Source organism: Rhincodon typus, chromosome 20, assembly GCF_021869965.1.
Source record: "Rhincodon typus isolate 14 chromosome 20, sRhiTyp1.1, whole genome shotgun sequence".
NCBI lineage: Eukaryota > Metazoa > Chordata > Chondrichthyes > Orectolobiformes > Rhincodontidae > Rhincodon > Rhincodon typus.
The window spans coordinates 31,218,054-31,239,062 of record NC_063351.1 but is presented as its reverse complement, the minus strand read 5'-3'; the positions used below and the strand labels follow the sequence as shown (position 1 = coordinate 31,239,062).

At 40.5% G+C, this 21,009-nt stretch overlaps 1 protein-coding gene across 1 annotated transcript in view; it reads left to right on the top strand.

The window, feature by feature from the left end:
* The window catches only part of gucy2g (guanylate cyclase 2g), a 59,327-nt gene that overhangs the window by 34,512 nt on the left and 3,806 nt on the right, over nt 1-21,009 (top strand). The window contains 6 exon segments of the mRNA XM_048609201.1: nt 6,596-6,767; nt 7,867-8,007; nt 10,794-10,986; nt 14,499-14,673; nt 18,288-18,386; nt 20,046-20,137. Coding sequence (XP_048465158.1) covers nt 6,596-6,767; nt 7,867-8,007; nt 10,794-10,986; nt 14,499-14,673; nt 18,288-18,386; nt 20,046-20,137 — 872 coding nt within the window.

Genomic DNA, 21,009 nt, shown 5'->3' with positions numbered 1-21,009 from the left:
GGCCTGCTGTGTTCATCCAGCTGTACACCTTGTTATCTCATTTGTATCAATTGTTATAGTTTCTCTACCTTCCTCCTGCTCTTCCTCCTGTTCCTTTTGTTCTGCTTCCTCAGCTTGTCACTGCATAGCTAGTAGCAATGATGAGGTTTTACAGATCTCCATAAACGTTGACATCCACTCTCTAAGTCCTGCAGAGCTCCTCCAGAATGCTCTAAACAGCAGAACTGTTGTTTAGCATTCTGATGGTCTGCTCGACCACACTTCACAAGGCAGCATGGTTTTATCGGATGTGTGCTATCCATGTAAGTTTGGCAGATTCACAAATTATGACATTCAAGTGTCATTCAGTAACTCCCACTCCCCCAGCCACCTTTCCTTGTGTTTTAAATGCAGAGGGTACAGGGGGCTGGCAGTGAATGAGGCAGCATTCAGTGATGCTGCCAGGAAAGCAGGCATTTGTAGTGTAAAGGGTTAGATAGTCTACATCATCAGCGGAAGTGATGTAAAATCACAAGACCATTAGGAGATAGTTCACTATAGCAGCATTATTGTGGAGGTTAAGTCTTGCTCTGCATGTAGCTAGTAATTATCATGATTGGATAATAGGCCATGTTTGCTGACACCCAAGGTTTCTACAATCTTTATCAATCCCCTCTCCTGGACCCAACCTAGAATAGTAGATGGTGGCAGCAGGTGAATGCATTTCAGAACAGAACACTATCCAACAAACAAACAACAACAAATGGAGTGCAGCAACTAAGCAGAGAAAACTTGGACAGAGAAATCCATGCTGTTCCAATCCAGGCTGAATAATGGCTGAACTGATTTTGCAGATTTGCAAAGCATTGCAGAATTTCAGGACAAGATACAAAGTGCAGTGAAGAACAACCCTCACTCTTTTGGATGCTGTACAAGATAGTGCAGACAACATTCTAGTCAGACAAGGGATCAATGAGGAAAATGGTTGCATACATCAAAGTATTTAAAGAATTTGATTGATGTCATCTGTATGGCAGGAGGAGGAAGCAATGGCACAAAGATTATCCCATCTAATCTGCAGAGGGCCACTGCTGGGAAGAGAAGAGCCCTTTTAAAGCACAGTATTGCCGCATGAAGCTTATAAAGCACTAACTAATGGAAAATCCCACAACTAAAACCTCCTACAAAGTTTAGCAAAGTCCAAGAAAGGTGCAAATTCCAAAGAGGTGCTGCCCTTGTTTGAGATAAGAAGGATCAACTGGAAGTTGTTGGCATTTGGAAATTATAGTCAAGACATATAATAAATGCTTACACTTGAGCATTACACTGGAACTGTGGTGTTGATACTGTCTGCCACTAAACCGTTGTTAAAGCAAGACTTAGGAAAACCACAGAAAGATATCATTGAGAGGAAGGCAGAGACTGGGGTAGGCGATGTAGGACAAGGAGATGACAATAATGAAAGGTAATGTGATGGATGGAGTCAAGAGACTGGGGTGGAAGATGAAGCGTAAAATGTTAATGTGAATATGTAAATAAGATTGTTTTATTCAACGGGGAAGTGATGTAAAATCACATGATCAGTAGGTGATACAGCAATGTGGTAGAGGCAACGTTTTGGCCTACCCATAGTTAGTATTTACTATGTATTTAGTCTGAATAAAGGATAATGTTTGCTGACAACCAAGACTCCTGCAAATTTTATCCACCCTTTTACCAGTTGCAACCACAGTAGAATAGCAGAGCATTGACCCATGTGATGCCCAGCACACCAAGACACAACAGCTGGATTTTGAGGGAAGTGGAATCCCTTCCAGTTGCAGTAAATCTCAGAATTTACATGTGGCATCCACAAAGTGATGTGTATGCCCGTTCGATGGTACTGGCCTCCCTCAGGAGACCCGCTAAATTTGTAAAAGCACATTCCCTTGCCAACTGCTTCTCTCTGTCAAGAAACAATGAAATATGTGTGGCTCTCTTTGGGAATACACTTACTGTCAGCCTTCTGAGAACAATCCAACCCACCCCTCACTCTTCAGGCAGCTTGAGTCTCCTCTGAATATTCTTTAGTCATGTTATAGGCCAAGGGGAGGCAAGCTACTGCACCAATGCCTGGGTGGTTTATTTAGACGTTGGATCAAAGCCAAACAGCATATGCTTCATCAGTCCCTGTAGGTCTCAGTTATTTTAAACAACTCTATAAAGCATCAAACACATCACAATTGCAATCAGTGCCAGTCAAGATCAATTAGCAACAAACATGGAAGCAGTCAACTATAGCGAGGAGATGGCTGTCTTTCGGTACAGCTGGGTACATGTACAGCTATGCGTCTTTAGGAATTAGAATTAGAATTAGGTTTTATTGTCACATGTACTCGAGTACAGGGATACAGGCGTACAGTGAGAAATGTACAAAGTTGCTGTTTCCAGCACCGTCTTAGCTAAAAAGTGTCTAGTTACAAAATCTTTAGATATAAATTAGAAAACTAAAGAAATAAAGTTATAAGTTCAGCATTACAGTCCTTCTAAACCAGAGAAAGAGAGAAAAATATAAAAGCAGATGGAGCAGATGAGACTGTGCTGGGTTTCACCTCGAGGCTGGGAGTCCGTGCTGTGCTTCACCTCGAGGCTGGGAGCCTGGGCTGGGCTTCACATCGAGGCTGGGAGTCTGTGCTGGGATTCACCTCAAGACTGGGAGTCTGCAATGAGCTTCACCCCTGGAGATTGTATTACTTGGACCATCGAATTCCAAAATGGCAGCATTGATGTCAAATCAGTGTAATGTACAGATCGACAACACAATCTTAAACTCTGTATTCTCCCAGTGCATACTTCTTGAGCACAAGCTACTATCCTGCCAGGTGTGGCTCCTTGCAGAAGTGTATGTGTAGCTGTAGATGCCACCATAGAGACAGAACAACACTCATACTGTCGAAACATGATGGGCACAGCACCCAGTCTGTTTGGGTTGGGGCACAGTAACTACTGGAGTCCATGAAATTTATGCCCAGTCCCCTACTGCTCACAGCATTGTTAAAGATATTTCTCGTGCCATTGACCAGTGAAAGCATAACTGTGAATAACTTGGCTAATCGTATGTGGAGTTCCACCTCAAAGGAAAACAAGTTGTTCTAAATCTGCATTGATTATCAATGAGATCAGAGCTGGAATGTCATATGAAGTTTTGAATATCCTGTTTTCACACTGATGTGTCAGATGAGGGTCAAAAAGGAGCTGTGAGGAGAATCATAGGATTCTAGATTTTAAGGAGAATCTCACCAAAAGTGAATTGTCATCCTTTAAGAAATATCTGAGGTAGAAATACAGTCAAAGCTGTACACTATGGGATATAAAGTGAGGAGTATACTGTGAAGCTTTGGTTAAGATAGCCTTCATGGTGAGGGAGGAGGGGGTATCCAATAAATGGATTGGGTAGAGCCTGTGATAGAGCATTCATATATATTATGTGATTAAATGGGCTTTCTCTCGCAGCATCTTTTCTTATACTGTTAAATCACAGAAAATTTACAGACTTCACAATGCCGTGTTGCCCCAGATGACTACCGGAGAGGCGTGAAGGCAGGTGAGGGCGTACAGGGTAGGGAACTGTGACCAATGCTCAGTGGATGAAATCATGTCTTAGCCGTCCTGTACTGTTCAGTGGCAAAGGAAGACAATACAAATGCGCCAGAATAACACAAAAAATTGCAACATCTCTGCTTAAATATCTCCCCGGAAATACAGCCAGAGCTGCTACCAACATAGGGGAGCAGTTCTGCTTGTGTCCCTGCGTTCACATAATGCTGACCTTGGGGAAATTGCAAGAATCATCATGAGACACTGGCCGAAAGGAGAAAATCTGAGAAGCTTACATTGTTTTTCGGCTCCCCCTAATGGAGACTGATAGGATAGCTATGATAGAAGTTTTGGGACGTGCCTTTGTGTTGTTGTCTGTGCTTGCTAACGGTGTTTGTCCGAGAACTAATATAAAAAGAAATGGACAAAAACTGAAAATGGGCTGAGGACTTGGACAAAAGGTTAAGAGCTAAGGAAGATTATGATTAATACTTTCTCGTGTAAATTCTATGTGTTTTAAAACCTCCAGCACCTCTCTTTTATAATGTGGACTCTTTTCAAGACATCAATATTTATTTTCCCGAATACTGTGGCCTCCATTTCTTCCACTTACAGTAAAAAGTGACACCAAATATTCACTCTCCCATCTCTAAACATCGACAACCGTTGATCTTTAAGGGGCTCTATTCTCTCCTTGGTTACTCTTTTGCTCTTAATATACTTGTAGACTCTCTTTGGATTATCTTTAACCTTATCTGCCAAGACTATCGCATATATCCTTTTTGCCTTCCTGATTTCCATCTTCATAATGCCTTTTGGAGGAGAACAGCTCACAATTCCAAATACGGGAAAGTTGTGGAATGTTTTTCTTGGGAAGAATGGGAGTGGGCCTGCTGGAGAGAAAAAAAGAGAAAGGAGGAAGTTCTCAGGATGGTGGAGGAGGAGAGGTTGTTAGTGAATATTATTAAAATGGCAAAAAGGTTGGTCTCCCCATATTTTGAGGCATGAGAACTTGCTGAAGATTAGAAGGATGCAGAACAAGAGAGAAAAAGAGAATGCTGACTTCAGTGATTTTGAAATTGAAAATGGGGCTTCTACATGAAATTGAAGAGGAAAGTTCATGACCATAAGTTATGGAAAAAGGAGCAGAGGAACTGCTTTGAGGCACATCACCATTTCTAGTTTACAATTAATGAAACAGAGAGCAATCAGAGATAGAAGAGTGAGTATCAATAAGAAAACCAGGGTATGATCTTTGGATTGCACTTGGGAAACATGGGTGAGACCATTTTGTGCCTTTCAAAATCTGAGCCCATCATCTCTACCCACAACTACCATATTTCCATCTGTTGCAGAGGTGGGCAGAAAGAGTTCATTTTTCCTGGTCCTGAGGCAGCTTCAGAGGATGCTGTGATGGACTGGTTAAAAGACCTGACTTAGTTCTCTGGGAAATCAGCCCAGTCAGATAACTTTGCTCTTATGTCATTAATTCTCGCCAATAAAACTCCTATGCCCCCCCGCTTGATCCTCATATTCCACATGCTCTGTCCATACCCCAGCCCTGTATCCATTATAGCACTCACCCCTCACCAATCCACCACGTACAGCCCTTTGATGAAATGCAACAGCAATGGGAAACTTTTGAAATGGACGTATAACAGCACATCTCCAATATAAGAGAGATGTTAGTGAAAACCACATATTAAAAAAATCCTAACCCAAATTTTTAAAAAAGTATATAAATCCCAAGTGTTAATCTGTTGTAAAGATAAATATCAATTCAGTAATTATGCCAATGACATATGGTTACTTTATAACTTCTTAAAACCTTAGATCAGACTGTGAATGCTATGGCCTGCTGATATAAGGATATCTTATGAAATTCAGTCAAGCATTCATAATACACTCAGCTATCAAAACAAACCTTTACTGTTTAAAGACAAAGGAACCTATTGAAACCATAAGAACAGAGAGCTTTTTATTTTTTTTCTAAGGTCCTAATTATTGTCAATAAAAGCACTGCAGGAGCATTTTTTTTTTAATTCTCTGAGTTAGTAATGCTGATCTTTCATTTTCAAATTTAAAGGGATAAGGATTTCTAAATCATGTCAGATAGTGACATTTGAACTTGCTCACCACCACTGTTTTATATAGTTTTGAATGCATAATAGCACTTTTCCTAGCAGAGAAAAGTATGTTAATACATCTCAGCACTTACAGAATGCTGGTCTATGCAATAGTCAACTTCCCTTTCTTTACAGAACAGAGACCTATAATGAATTGTTGCAAGCAATATGTCTAACACAGAACAACATCAAATTTTGACAGTCAAGACTGTCAAATTATTTAATGCTTCCCCCAAGGTGTGTGAAGCAAAGAACAATGCAGATTTTCAGAAACTGTGCAAAACCTGCCTGTCCTGATTAAAATACTGTGGCACAGGAATAACAAATTTCTCCTAGGGCTCTCAATGGTAACTCCAACATCATTAGACCAGCATGCAGAATTGTAATCCAAACTATTCCCTACCTGCAACATGGTCATTAAAAATGGTGTGAGTCAAAGTTGTCATTTATCTTGCCTATGAGGGTGAGAAAAGTTTTAGCAGATATGAATGTAAAGTGTCAAATATTGGATGAAATTGGGCATTATTAAGTATTAAGATCTACTAAAGGGAGAAATATTCTCTCACAAAGACTAGGGAAATGTAGAACTCTGTTTTCCCAATGGCATTGAGGCTAGGTCAATTGAAAATTTCAAAACTGAGATTGATGAATTTTGTTAGGAAATGGTACTAAGGAATTGGGGACTGATGCAGGTAAATGGAGTTAAGACATAAATCATTCAATAATGGAACAGACTCCATTGACTCCTGTTCTTGTATTCCTTCCAACTCAACAGGATAATAAATGTTGAATCCTCTGATCTGCTTGAGATTTGTTCTGGTTCAGAATAATTTGAGGAATTTGTCGATGAAATATATTTTGGATTTAAATTATAACCCCCCATACCTTTTCATTATATGTTTCATTGTGTTTAGAAATTATTAATGCAATCATAAACCCTGCGACAGTGTTGAGACCTACACTGTCTGCCGAAAAATGCAGTGAACAGATTGTCACGCTGCTGACTGCCTGCTGGGATGAATGTGCAGACAGAAGACCACACTTTCAGTCAATCAAACAAGCTCTGCGAAAGGCTAGTCCAGAAGGGTGAGTTTTACAAGCTCCTGCTCACTGATAGGGTTTTCACTTTTCTCAGATATTAACAACTCTTGACAATTAGGTAACAGTTCACAATAACACTGGCACAGATAATGTTTTCCACCAGAGCTGGGCAGTTTGTTTTTGGATTTGTTTCTCCTAAGCGCCTGATTAATGCTACATTGATGAAGATGCTGTTAGATTGTATGTGATAACTTGTAAGCAACACAGAAGTTTAAAGTTAATGATATAGACAATAAGATTTGACACACTTTAGTTTGTAAAGATAGGACACTGACATTGTCTCTCTGTGAATGTGTTTTTATAAAGAAGCTTACAAGGAGATCCTGGCTTGTGCAGTATGAGTTAGTTAAGTTGCCTGCATGGTTGGTTTGAAATGCAGAGTGATACCTGGGTTCAATTCCCACACCAGCTGAGGTTACCATGAAGGACTCTCCTTCTCAACCTCTCCCTTCACCTGAGGTGAGGTGACCCTCAGGTTAAACCACCACCTGGTGTCTCTGTAATGAGTGAGTAGCTCTGTGATCTTGTAAAATTACAGTGACTTTTTAATCATCAAATGAACCTGCTTCTTTCAAAGGACAAGAACTAGTAAAGAACCTAACCATAACACAAAAATAAACTTCATAAATTTAAGAAAAAAATATTAAGAATGTCAAATTCACTCTCCTGTCTCTGTGGTGACTATCGATTATGGAAGGCATCAAGCATACTGGTGGGCATTGCCAGCTCCTTCGGTAGAGTCTCTCATTAGGGATGCAGCCTAACATTCTGAAGGCTTCCAGAACTTTGTATTTTCCAGCAGTGCCAATATTTTGTTGATTTTGTTTTCCCGCAGTCTGTGTGTTCCATTGATGAGCTACCAGAAAAATTGTGAGGCCTCTATCGCACATCTCAGATCTTTTGCCAGTTCTCAGTTTGCTAAAAGCCTTTCAAACATTTGCTCAGGGATGATCAAATGGCCATCACAACTGTATTCAGTGCCGCTCAGATTCCAGTTCCTGTCAGAAGCAAAAATGAACAATGAGGGTAAGTGCATTTGAGGAGTGTTGCTTATCTAGTTGTTTATTCATTTTTTTCTATCTAGCGAGGTGAGCATTCTGGATAGTATGGTGCATAAACTGGAAAAATACGCGAATCATTTGGAAGAAGTGGTTGAAGAAAGGACAAACCAACTCATGGTGGAGAAGAGGAAGACAGATCAGCTCCTGTCCAATCTGTTGCCTAGGTATTGATCTTTTCGAGTTTTGACATCTGAGAAGCTCTGTTTCTCCTCATAAAATATTATTCTTACTTCTAACACTTAAATGCGCCATTCTAATTATAACACAAACAATGATAACTATGCACACAAACCTTCTGCACTGTCACAAAGTTCTTTCTGGAACACAGTGCACATTCATTTTTATGACTTAATTTAACAAATTCAGATCAAATCATTGTAAGATGCAGCAACTATTGCTGCAGGGAGACACCTGCTGGTGCTCTAGACCCATAAGACCATATGATATAGGAACAGAATTAAACAATTTGGCCCATTGAGTCTGCTCCACATTCAATCATGGCTGATGTGTTTCTCACTTTGTTCTCCTGCCTTCACCCCATAACCCTTGATCCCTTACCAATCAAGGACCTATCTATCTCTATATTAAATACCTTCAATAGCCTAACCTCCACAGCCTTCTTCACAGATTAACCACTCTCTGGCTGAAGAAATTCCTTCTCATCTCAGCGGTAAAGGTCGTTCCTTCGCTTTGAGGCAGTGCCCTCGAATTCTAGTCGCTACTCTAGTGAAAACATCTTCTCCGTGCCCGCTCTATCCAGGTCTCTCAGTATTCTGTACATTTTAATGAGATCCCCCATCATCCTTTTAGACCCCATCAAGTACACACCCAGAGTCGTCAACTGCTCCTGATATGACAAGTCCTTCATCCCTGCAATCATTCTTGCAAACATCCTCTGGCCTCCTCCAAGGCATCCTTCCTTAGATATAGGGCCTAAAACCGCTCACAATATTCCAAATGCTGTCTGACCAGAGCCTTTTACAGTCTCAGCAGGACAATTCTGCTCTTGTACTCTCGCCCTTTTGAAATGAATGCTAACATTGCATTTTCCCTCCTAACTGCCAACTGAACCTGCATGCTAACCTTAAGAAAATCCGGAAGTAGAACACCCACTTGCCTTTGTGTTCAGATTTCTGAAGCCTTTCCCCATTTAGAAAATAGCCTATGCCATATTCTTCCTACCAAAGTGCATAACCTCACACTTTCCCACATTGTATTTCATCTGCCACTTCTTTGCCCACTATCCTAGCCTGTCCAAGTCCTTCAGCAGCCTCCCCACTTCCTCAACACTACCTACCCCTCCACCTATCTTTGTGTTATCTGCAAACTTGGCAACAATTCCCTCAGCTCCTTTATCCATATCGTTAATATATAGCATGATTAGTTGTAGTCCTAACAATGAGCTCTGCAGAACTCCACTAATCACTGGTGCCATCCTGCAAAAGGCTTCCTTACCTCACAAAAAACCAAAAGAACTGCGGATGCTATAAATCAGAAACAAAACATAAATTCCTGGAAAATGTCAGCAGGTCTGGTAGCATCTGTGGAGAGAAATCAGAGTTAACATTTCGGGTCCAGTGGGCCTTCTTCAGAACCGTTCCCATTCTTTATTCACCTTTACTCAATTGTAATACCATTACATCTGATTCAGCTTCTCCCTCTCAAACTGCAGGTTGAATTCTATCATATTATGGTCACAGCCCCCTCGGGGCTCCTTCACCTTAAGCTCCGTAATCAAGTCTGCCTCATGACATATCATGCCTATTCCATAGTGGGCTCTACGTCAAGCTGCTCCAAAAAAAATCATGTAAATATTCCACAAATTCCTTTTCTTGGGATTCGCTATTCACAATTACTCTCTGTTTCCTATTCCTCAGCTAATTTTGCATCTGTGTTGCTACTGTCCCTCTTATTCCATGGCCTATAATTTTCCTCATGTCTATTGTATAGCATTGTATTTAGTGCCTCAAGGAAGTCCATGTACACCACATCAATAGCCTTCCAATAATCAACACACTTTGTTATTTCTTCAAGAAACTGCATCAAGTTAATTAGGCACAATTTTCCCTTCAGAAAATCATTCTGACTCTTCAAAATTAACCCAACTTTTTCAAATTGAATATTAATTCTATCCTGACCCACTGATTTTGGTAGTTAACCCACCTCAAGTTAAACAGACTGGTCTGTAGTTGCTGGGCTTATCTTAACAACCTATTTTGAACAATGACATAACATTCGCAATGCTCCAGTCTTTAATTTCCACTCTGACTTGCTTCAAAATCCTTGGACGCATCTCATCCAGCCCTCATGCCTCATCAAATTTAAGTCCCAACAGCTTACCCATTCATTCCTCCTTATCAATTTAAAACCCTTCGAGTGACTGAGTTTCTTTGTCTGTCACATGGTCTGGCAGCACCTCCCTCATAGACAGAGAAGATGTAAAATATTCATTTTAGAATCCAGACATGCCTCTTGCCTCCATGACTAAATTCCCTATTTTGGTCCTTAATCCACCTTACTGCTCATTTTAATATCCTTTTAGATTTTTGTACATCTGTTAGCAAGTCATGTTGTTACATGGTGTAAGCAAATCTATGCCCTTTTAAATGCAATGTGACTCAATGGCCTCTTAACAGAAATGTTCAGTCTTGTTATGCCGAGCACATTTCATATATACTGTAAGCTTAGAGAAAAGTAGTCTCATGATGAACAGGTCAAACTTGAGTTCTAAGCACAGATCCTGTTTAAGTGCATTAGTTTTCAAATGTTTTATTCATACCCACCAGGGCAGCACAAATCCAGGTAAATAAGCAGTCTAGGCTTTTGAAGATTCTTCTTTTAACACTTCAAGTCAATGATCATTCATCAAGTTTTCAAAGATTTAAGCATCTTCTTTTGATTAAGAAGCAGTTGCCTGCTGACTTATAGTTGCCGTCCTAATTATCAACAGGTTCATCGCAGAACAGCTCATGCAAGGAAATCATGTGGAGCCAGAATTCTTTGAATGTGTTACTATCTCCTTCTCAGATATTGTTGGCTTCACAAGCCTGTGCTCTATCAGCACCCCACTGCAAATTGTGGATATGCTGAATGATCTGTACAGCCTGTTTGATGACATTATCAAGTCTTATGACGTCTACAAGGTAGGAGAATGCTGACTGGATAATACTTCGTAGATTTAATGTTGAATAAAATTCTACTATTTTGCTCCTGTTACCCTGTCGTCCGCAGGGTTAAGCTCAGGATAAACAATTGTATGATTTTACCATGTATGACATGAAGGAAAGACCAAATAATCAAAGAGCTCGAGTAATTCTTGAGTACTTTTATTGGAAACAACAAAACATCCCTGATGTCAATACAGTGTCACTCCACTAAAGTGTCCCATAGACATGACATTTCTTAGTGGCAATTTAACAGTGCGCTGTCCAATTTAGAGTAATTTCTAACTTTAATGATACCTGAACAATTTTATGCACTGCCAGAACCTGCTAGTTACTATTAATATTAGAACATAGTAACAGGAGTAGGCCATTCAACCCCTCAAGCCTGTTCCATCATTCAAGGAGATCATGGTTGATCTAACTCTATATATCTGCCTTATCCTTTAATAGAGAGGTAGTAGGAACTGCAGATGCTGGAGAATCTGAGATAACAAGGTGTAGAGCTGGATGAATCCGACATCAACCCCTCTCCCTGCAATCCCTTCAAACACCTCAGGTGCATACAGTGCATTGCCAATGCTTTAAACTTTTTCAATCAATACTTTTTAAAATATAGAATCATCCCAATTATATGGAATTATTCCATTCAGGCATAGATACACAATTGCATTCCTCAGCCCAGTTTAATCACTTGTAGTCTTCAATGAATTCATCTGATTGTGTTTCAACATCTTGGTGTGGTACGGTTATCATTGAGCTAAATTAAATTATTGTTATAGTAAATAAAGAGACAAATAAATTTAAGGGGTAAAAACAATTACTTTCTCCAATGTCAACCTTTAAAATGACCATTGACTCCTCCATTGGTTTTGTAAAATATATTGATGAAGTTCCACGACATGCCAAGTTCTATCCTGGAGTATCAAGGATGGGAGGAAGTCTTAGCATTGTGTGACCACCACACTGAAATTATACTGAAGCTTCAGATATCTAGTCCTTTATGAATGATTCACTGGGTATAATATATATTAGCATAAATATAATTGTGACATCTTAGCTTGTTTTTCAATGCTTACAAGCTAGTGCAACAGGATTAAAGACCAATCAGAAATGATTGGACAGATCTGCAGTCCTCATAGCATTCCTAGCCACTGGACTATCTCTGTACTTGCAGCAGGAGCACAGGGAAGTGGGAATTCATTTGGCTCAATCAAATTCTTTAGAGAAGGAAAGTTTGGGATCCTCACCTGGTCTAGCCTGCATGTGACTCCAGATTCATAACAATATGCTTAAATTTTGAATGCCCTTATAATATGTGATAATGTAACACACAGCCACAAAGGCTGATAAAAGTAGTGAAATGAGGTGAACCACCAAATATCAATGAAGACCAAAAAAAGACACCAGCATACATAGCCTGGTCAATATCAAAAGGCACCAGGTACTGTAAAGACTATAGTTGTTATCTAAGGAGCCTTACTGAGTTGTTGCAGTACATCTGGTAGATAGTACACATTGCCACTATGCATCAATTGTTGAAGGTGTGAAATGGGGTGCCAACTGAGGATCTGGTTCTTTAGTGTTTTTGGAGTTGCACCAATCCAGGCACTGAGAGGGCATTCTACCACATTTTTAATTGTGCCTTGTAAACAGCGGGTATGGTTTGATGAGTCAGCAGATGAGTTGTTTGCTGCAGAACTGGGTTAGAATTGGAATCTACTACCAGCTATAGTACTGAAGATTTCAGCTCCAGAACTAGCTGCAGCCCCTAGATAACTGATCCAGTACAGATACAACACCGGCATCCACCCAGTATGTGGAAAATTGCCCATGTGTGCCCTGTCACCAAAAAAGCAGGACAAATCAAACCTGGACAACTATTGCACCATCAGTCTCCTCAAAATCATTAGCAAAGTAATGGAAGATGCTGTCAAAGGTGTTATTAAGTGGCAGTAATAAGCTATTCACCAACGTTCAATTCAATTTCTGCCAGACCTATTCAGTCCTTGACCTCACAACAGCCTTGTTCCAAGTACGGACAAAAGGCCTGAATTCAAGACAGGCAGTGAGGGTGACTGCACTTGATGTCACGGCAGTATTTCACAGTGTGTGGTATGAGGGAACCCTCCCAAAACTAAAGCCAATGGGAATCAAAGGGCAAACTTTCTGCTGGTTGGAGTCATACCTAACACAAAGGAAGATGGTTATGATTGTTGGAGGTCAGTCTTGTCAGCCCCAGTTCTCAAAGCAGGACTTCCTCAGGGTAGTGACCCCGTCCCAACCATCTTCATAAGGTCGGGATGGAGATGTTCGCTGATTATTGCACAATGCTCAACATCATTTGTGTCTCATCAGATGCTGACGCAGTCTGTGTCCATATGTAGCATGACCTGGGCCATATTCAGGCTTGGGCTAGCAACTGGCAAGTAACAGTCCTGCAAATGATCATCTTCAACAACAGAGAATCTAGCCATTGTACATCATGTCTTGATGTACAATGGCATTACCATCACTAAATCCCCCACTATCAACATCCTGGGAATGACCATTAACCAGAAAGTAAATTAACCAGTCATGTAAATTCTGTAACTAGAAGAGAAAATCAGAGGCTGGGTATTCTGCAGCAAATAACTCACCTCCTATGTTGTCCAAGCCTGTTGACTGTCTGCAAGGCACAAGTCAGGAGTGTGGTGGAATACTCTCGACTTGCTTGGATGAGGGCAGCTCCAAATACCCTAAAGAAGTTTGACACCATCCAGGACGAAGCAGCACATTGGATTGGCACCCCATCTAATACGTTGAACCATTGATGCACAGTGGCAATGTGTACTAGCTGCAAGATGTATTACAAAAACTCACCAAGGCTCCTTGGACAACACCTTTTAAGCCTGCAACCTCTGCCACCTGGAGGAAAAGGGCAACATCTACATAACTAACTTGTAAATATATCACTGTTCCTTCACTGAGTCAAGATCCTGGAAAGCCCTTCCAAACAGCTGTATGGGTAATCCTGCACTTCAATGTCTGTAGTTGTTCAGGAAGACAGCTCACTAACACTTTCTCAGGGCAAATAGGGACAAATAATAAATATTGGCCTAGCCAGAGATGCCTACATCCAGTGAAAGAATATTTTAAAAATTAATAGGAAATAACGGTATTAAATGCTGGAACAGTTACTTTTCTCTGACTTTTGTACAACTGATTATGTTATTTAAATAGTATTTGCATTGGCAGTAAATAGTTGCTGACTCAGTTGAACTCATTAGAGTGATTGCAAATGTTTATAAATTTAAACAGTGTGCTATACCATCCTAAGAAGGCATCACTGTATTCAATTAAGTCTGCTGCCATTTTCCTTTTAAAATTTAAATCCAATTTAAAAGCAAGAAATAAATCCTCTTCATGTCTGTTAACTTCCATTAGGCCAGATGTTTACACATCATTTCCCTGTGCAAAAGATTTGACCGCGTTCTATTTCTATCTGACTGCAGGTTGAAACAATAGGAGATGCTTACATGGTAGCAAGTGGACTGCCCATTCGCAACGGAATGCAGCATGCAGGGGAAATTGCCACAATGTCTTTGCATTTTCTCAGTGCCATTGTGACCTTCAGGATAAGACACATAGATAATGCACAACTGAAACTTCGCACAGGCCTCAACACAGGTAACATAACATCAATCTTGAACACTAATTGTTTTATTTTTCTTTTGCATGATATATAGGACATATTATCTGTAGTCTTCCCATTGTCCTCGTGCTCTTGCATGATTTCAGTTAAAAATCAAAATTTAAATAAGGGTCATAATTTTACATAGACGTAGAGGCTCCACACATTGGCTGAAGAGTAGCGGTGAAACTATTACCGCATGGCAGGGAACCCCAGGTTGATTTGTGTCCATTGGGCTGTCACATGGCTCAGGGCAAGACTTTCTCACCCATTTGGAAGACCCGCATTTGAGAGCCATTGGTCTATCAGAGGTCTGGCAGCTCGAGTCCCAGCAGGCCCATTGCGATGGTTGACCACTGTTGGAATGGCAGACAGTCACCAAGGAAGAGTATTGCTGGGGCCCTATGACAAGATGATTGAGTGGGTATGGGGTTCACCAGAACCAGGGGTGAAGAAAAGAGTGAGGGATCACAGACGAGAGATTGTAAGGGGTGGACAAGCAAGGGCAGGGTGTACCATGATTTGGACCTCCTTTGAGAACAGGGCTCCTGAGTGGGTTGGGACCGCCAGTTCAGAATCAACCTGCCCATGAGCATTCAACTGGTGGCTGTCGAATAAGGGTATAGGGTCTGAATGAATACTGAGGAATGGTTTAAGCACCGCACACTATGGTGACTCCACACAGACTTGCTGGGAGAACAGCTAGGGCATTATAAGCATAAGACCATCCCAGCTTTGCTTATAGTCTCTGTAACAATAGCTATCATATCAGTGTAACTTGTATCTATTTGCTAACATGCAATAAACTACACCTTATTTAAGACAGGAGCCTCTTCTCATTAAACAATTAAGCGGTTATTCTCTGCCACACTAGACAAGGTGGACCCGAAAGCTCCCTACCCTAAAAGCAAATGCTGGCCATAAACTTACCCCATGGCACTCAATGCCGCAGCTTGCCTCATGAAACAGGTGGTCAGCTGTGAGGGTGGGAATTGTTTACACCACATTGTGAGCAGTGGAATGGAATCCATTGAGCTGCCTCATACCATAGGCAGGCAGCAGTGGAGGTCTGACAATTTCTTCAGGCACAGTATTAAGAATTCTGCACAGCCAGATGGCCAACAGCTGGAAGAAATGTACATTCAAGAACCCAACAGTAGAAAACATTGTGGAAACCGTCATCAAGGTGGGATCCACAGTCAATGATAAAAGCATTCTTGGCCTGGTAAGAGATGCACTGCATTTAAAAATGCTACAGAATTAAAGGCTACTAAAGTTAGAATTGAAGTACTTACAGCTGAGATCAAATGTTGCTGTCATAGCAAGCCAGCAAACAGAGGTAGGTCTTTAGAAGGGAAATCAAGAGCTATAGAATCAATTCAAACTGAAGTCACAGACCTGGAGATTTCACAAAGATAGAATTACAAAGGACATATTCAAGGTCCAAGAATACAAGGTCTAATGTAAGAAGAAAGTCAGGAGATTTTATTAAGTCCACAGAAAAGGTGGGCGATCTATTATTCAAACCGTGGTAAAGGTGTTAAGTGTTTATTGAAGGTGGACTCCAAGAATCATTCAGGAAGAAACCAGGATAGAAATAGTTATTAACATTAGGACTAAAGACAACAAGAATTAAGCCAGAGAAAAGACAATAAGTGGGAGACATTTCTTGACATCATAAACAATGGGAGATGAACATCATTCACTGAAACTCGAGAAAGTGAGAAGCGTTTATTTAGCCAATGGAGAGTAAGAATAATTCAGAAAACTGTAAATTGTACAGAGATTTTTATTTCAGCCACAAAAAATGTGAATCCTCAACTTTGACAAGAATAGCATAGCAGAGGAAGGATTAAATTCAAACTGAGAACTTAGTTTCTTTATATTCACAGCAATAAACCTTAGTTATTAGTGACAGAGACCATACCATGTAGGCAGCAATCCTCAAATAGCAAAGCTGAGGAAGTGCACAGGGTGGTTTCACCAATACAGCTGCCACTGAGGCTGAATGAAAACATTTATCCTCATCAACATATTAAAGAATCTACCCACTTCAGCATACATTTATCAGCAGATTGAAAATAAAAAACTGCTGATGTAGTTTGAAGCCACTACTCCATGGAAGCCACTACTGGGAAGGGATGACTATTCTTCAAAAAGGAAATTGCCTGATTGGTTGATCAAAGATACTGCAAAAAAGAAAGTATCTGTTTCCATAAGACAGCTATCCTCCTCAAAGAAAATACATCAGATTAAAAGTCCTTCAGATGTTGCAATGCAGCAATTGTCCATTTTAGCAGGAAGATGTTCTCCATGAAGGAAATCCAAGTGACTTAAGGTCCTCCATCTAAAGGGACTTTCATCCCTCACACTGTCAGCAATAAAATCAAAGACAACATTCTTCAACGCAAAGAGAACACACTCTGGGATCGTCTGAATTTGTGAAATTAGAGACTTGGAGAGAAGATGGTTCCTGCTAAATGTAATTATATACGAGCGTGGACAATATTAATAATAAAAAGCTTGGGAGAGATATTGTATCCGAGTGGAAGGGTTTAAAAGGATTCACAGTTAACCACTCACTGTGATAATGTCATACAAACCTGGTGGGAGAACAGCTTAGGATCTTGAAAGAGTAAAATTTTTGAGGTCCTCGTCATTGTCTCCTTACAATGTCCATCATAACAGTGTACCTTGCATCTTGTTACTAACATGTGATAATCTGCATCTTGTTTAGAAGCCTCTTTTCATGAGACTACCAAATGGTTTTCCTCTATCACACTAGGTCAGGTGGGCCTATAGATCCCTACCCTAAAAGAGGCAAATGGCAGCAAATGAACTACATGGTGAGCAGTTGTACAGATAGCGTCATACAACATGGTGATCAGCAGTGAGCATTTCTCATATAGCAGCAACCTGATCATATGACATGGGCACCATTACCCAAGTAAAATGTCAGCTGCGGCTGGCGAAGACCATTAACTGGCCACCTAATGGCCGAAATTGTCACAAGTATGGGCAGAATACCCAACATCCCTCCCATACTGCTTCTAGCTACAGGTAAAGTGCAAGAGGAGGTGGGTGGGTAAAAGGCTCAACATGTAGGGTGTATAAGCTTTTCTAAGGAAGAGATTCTATGCGTTAGCCATGGGCTCAAGTATCCAGACAACAATTGAATTGTAAGACACAGGATAACCTAAAGTCCAATTCTAGTTAAAAAGAAATGTGCGGTCTTATTGAGAAATTCTCCACAAGTATGAAAGAAAGAACATCAAAATTCCACTTTCAGTTGATAGATATGTACTAGAAACCTATTATTTCTTCATGTGATTGGAAATATTATATTCCACTCTTACGCCAAGTAGGACAACATAATCTCCAACTTTTCTTCGGAAGAGTTTTATTTTCTAGTTTCAATAGTACCTGATCAACTCAGATTCTTGTTGCATACAAAAGGTTTGGGAGCTGACTCTTGATAGATTTCTAGTTGTTGCAATTTACGTGAACCAGGAAACCATACCAAAATATTGATTGGTAGATTGAAGGGTAGCAATTACAGAGCTGAGAAGAGAGTATTCCTCCCTTAATCACTGCTAAATTACTTTTGCAGGTCCAGTAGTTACAGGCGTAGTTGGAACAACGATGCCCAGGTACTGTCTGTTTGGTGATACTGTCAATGTAGCATCAAGAATGGAAAGCAATGGTTTGCGTAAGTATTCAACATTTTTCCTTTCTGGTTCTTAAATAAATAAAATAACCCAAAGAGCTCAGCATCCTTGGCAAATGACAGGACAGTAACCTGTAGACAAGTTCTAAATACTCCATATGGTACAACTGCAATCAATTCTGCAACCCTTCGTATTGCGCATATTTGGAAAATGATTTGCTCAGAGAAAATATGGAAGACAGTAAATGTGAGTTAAATTTCAGACATATATTTCAAAGAAATTAAAATTCAATGGCTTGAAGAAATCAGTTTCATTTAATTTGTTTACTAGTATGGGTTTTTAGTTCAATGACAGGGGAAATGCCTTTTCACTGAAGATCAAAAATTGTAGTCAGAAAGTAGAAATGCAGAGAAATCAGGGAAATTCACTTTATCCTTACATTTCAAACCAATGTCATGAAAAAATCTTTAATAAGCATCTCTCCACGTCCTGTGTGTTCTCAACAGCAATTTGTATTGACGCAGCTGATCGCAAGTAATAAAATGTCCCCTGGTGGTTCGCGGAAGTGTTATTAAAAAAAAAACTAGTGCTTTCTAACATAAATTAGTATTTAGTGTGAAACTCAGTACAAACAAGTCATCAAATAGACCGATATGAAGTACTACAGTTTCCAATCTATTATCTGGCTCATTTATGACAATGACAGATAGATTGGAACATACCTCCTCCTGACACACTTGCCCCACTCTCTCTCACCCTCCCGACACACTTGCTCCACTCTCTCTCACCATCCTGACACACTTGCCACACTCTCTCACGCTCCTGACACACTTGCCCCACTCTCTCACCATCCTGGCACACTTGCCCCACTCTCTCACCCTCCCGACATACTTGCCCCGCTCTCTCACCTTCCTGACACTCAGCCCCTCTGTGTCTCGCCCTTCCACACATGCACTGACCCTCTAAAGGAGCACAGGGACCAAGTCAGCAGAGCAGGCTGTGAAAGCCACAAGGGGTTGGAGTTGCAGCAACAGCATGTGTGTGCCCTCCCAGGGCAGCCAGCATGTCGTACAGGATGGAGTAAGGGAACACACCTTGGCAGCTTCGTACTATCCCGAATCCCTGTTTGGTAGTAACTTGTCCAACACACTTGGTCCTAGGAGGAAGGAGTGAGTTTGTGTAACTGAGTGACTGTGAGAGGCAGTGAATCTGTGTGGGATAGAGAGTATATATGAGATAGTACGTCTGTCAGAGGGAGGGATTCTGTGAGAAGCAGGGAGAGAGGCAGTCTGAGTGTGCACAGGTATACATGTGTGTAGACATGTGTTAAGAGTGAGAACCCTGGGATAAGGAGTGAGCCTCCTCCTACCCTCAACAAAACCTACGCACAAAGAAACTCAACAAAGGAAGGAAACACATGCTGAAAGGTAACCCAAGACAGACATCTGCATAAATTCCACTAAGTCTAGCTCAGAGTGAGGTGAATGCAAGGTAGTGATCGCAAAATCCTTAGTTTAGTTGCAGCTCCCATCTCTTCACTAGTGACAACTTGGAGGCTTGTCTCTTGGGCTCTGTTTCGGAAGTAAAAAGACATGAAAGGTTTTATTAGTTAGCTCTGCTGCTTGGTCCTTTTTAATAATTGTTTTCCTGCTCCTATTTCTTATACATATGTATTATTTTAACCTTTTTTTGATATTTAGCTTTGAAAGTACACATATCAGAGAGTACTGCTGAAGCACTGAGGGCACTAGGAGGATACAATGTTGTAAAGAGAGGGACAATTAAAGTGAAGGTAGGTAACCAAACTGTGAACATGAATTAATACATTTAGGACTTACTTTTACCTTATTTTCCCCAATAGAAGCAGTTTTTTAAAAAATGTTTTATGTAGTACATTTGACAGTCTGCACTTAACAAATGGCAAATGAATTAAGCTGCAATTTCTATATGCTCTGCAATTCAATTTTATGAAATACATTTAGAGAACTCCTCTGTGAATGTTGGTAATACCTTAATATAAGTAATAGCCCAAGTAACCTATTGGTCCTTTGGTAAAATTTAAAAATCTACCGTGGCTCACAGTACCTTTGTTTATCTTCAAACAGCATGGCTTGTAGTTACGTTAAAACCAGTCTGAAGCTTCCTCAGTGTGAAACATCCCCTTCAAAACAATCTGCCAAAACTGAAAACTTCAGGTTTTTGTAACAAAGCATTTTTTGTCATCATGTAATGAAAAAAATCTATCACAAAAAGAACCATACAACTGACCTACAACTCGTACTGGCTGGTGAACTGATTGGAATAAATTTCGGGTTTAGGTAGCCTTTAATATAGTCTGAAATAATCAAAGTTGGGCTGAAGCTGATTCTCTGGGGTGTGATTATCCCTTCCCTAGTGGCGTGGAAGGTATCAAGAAGGGCAAATCAACAAGTTGGCTCCAGATAGATATTTGCCCCCTTCTCATCATCTCAGCAATTAAGCGCTGAGCAGGAAGGCCCATGGATGACTTTTTCATCTTAACACCATTTAGAGCCATTAATTAGAAAATAGTTGGTTTTCTGACAGAAAAACAACTTTGCCTACTGTTTTGGGTTTGGAATACTTTATTTCCATCTATCACAGCCATTCAGAGGCTGGGATAGGGGGCCAAGAGGCTAAACACTG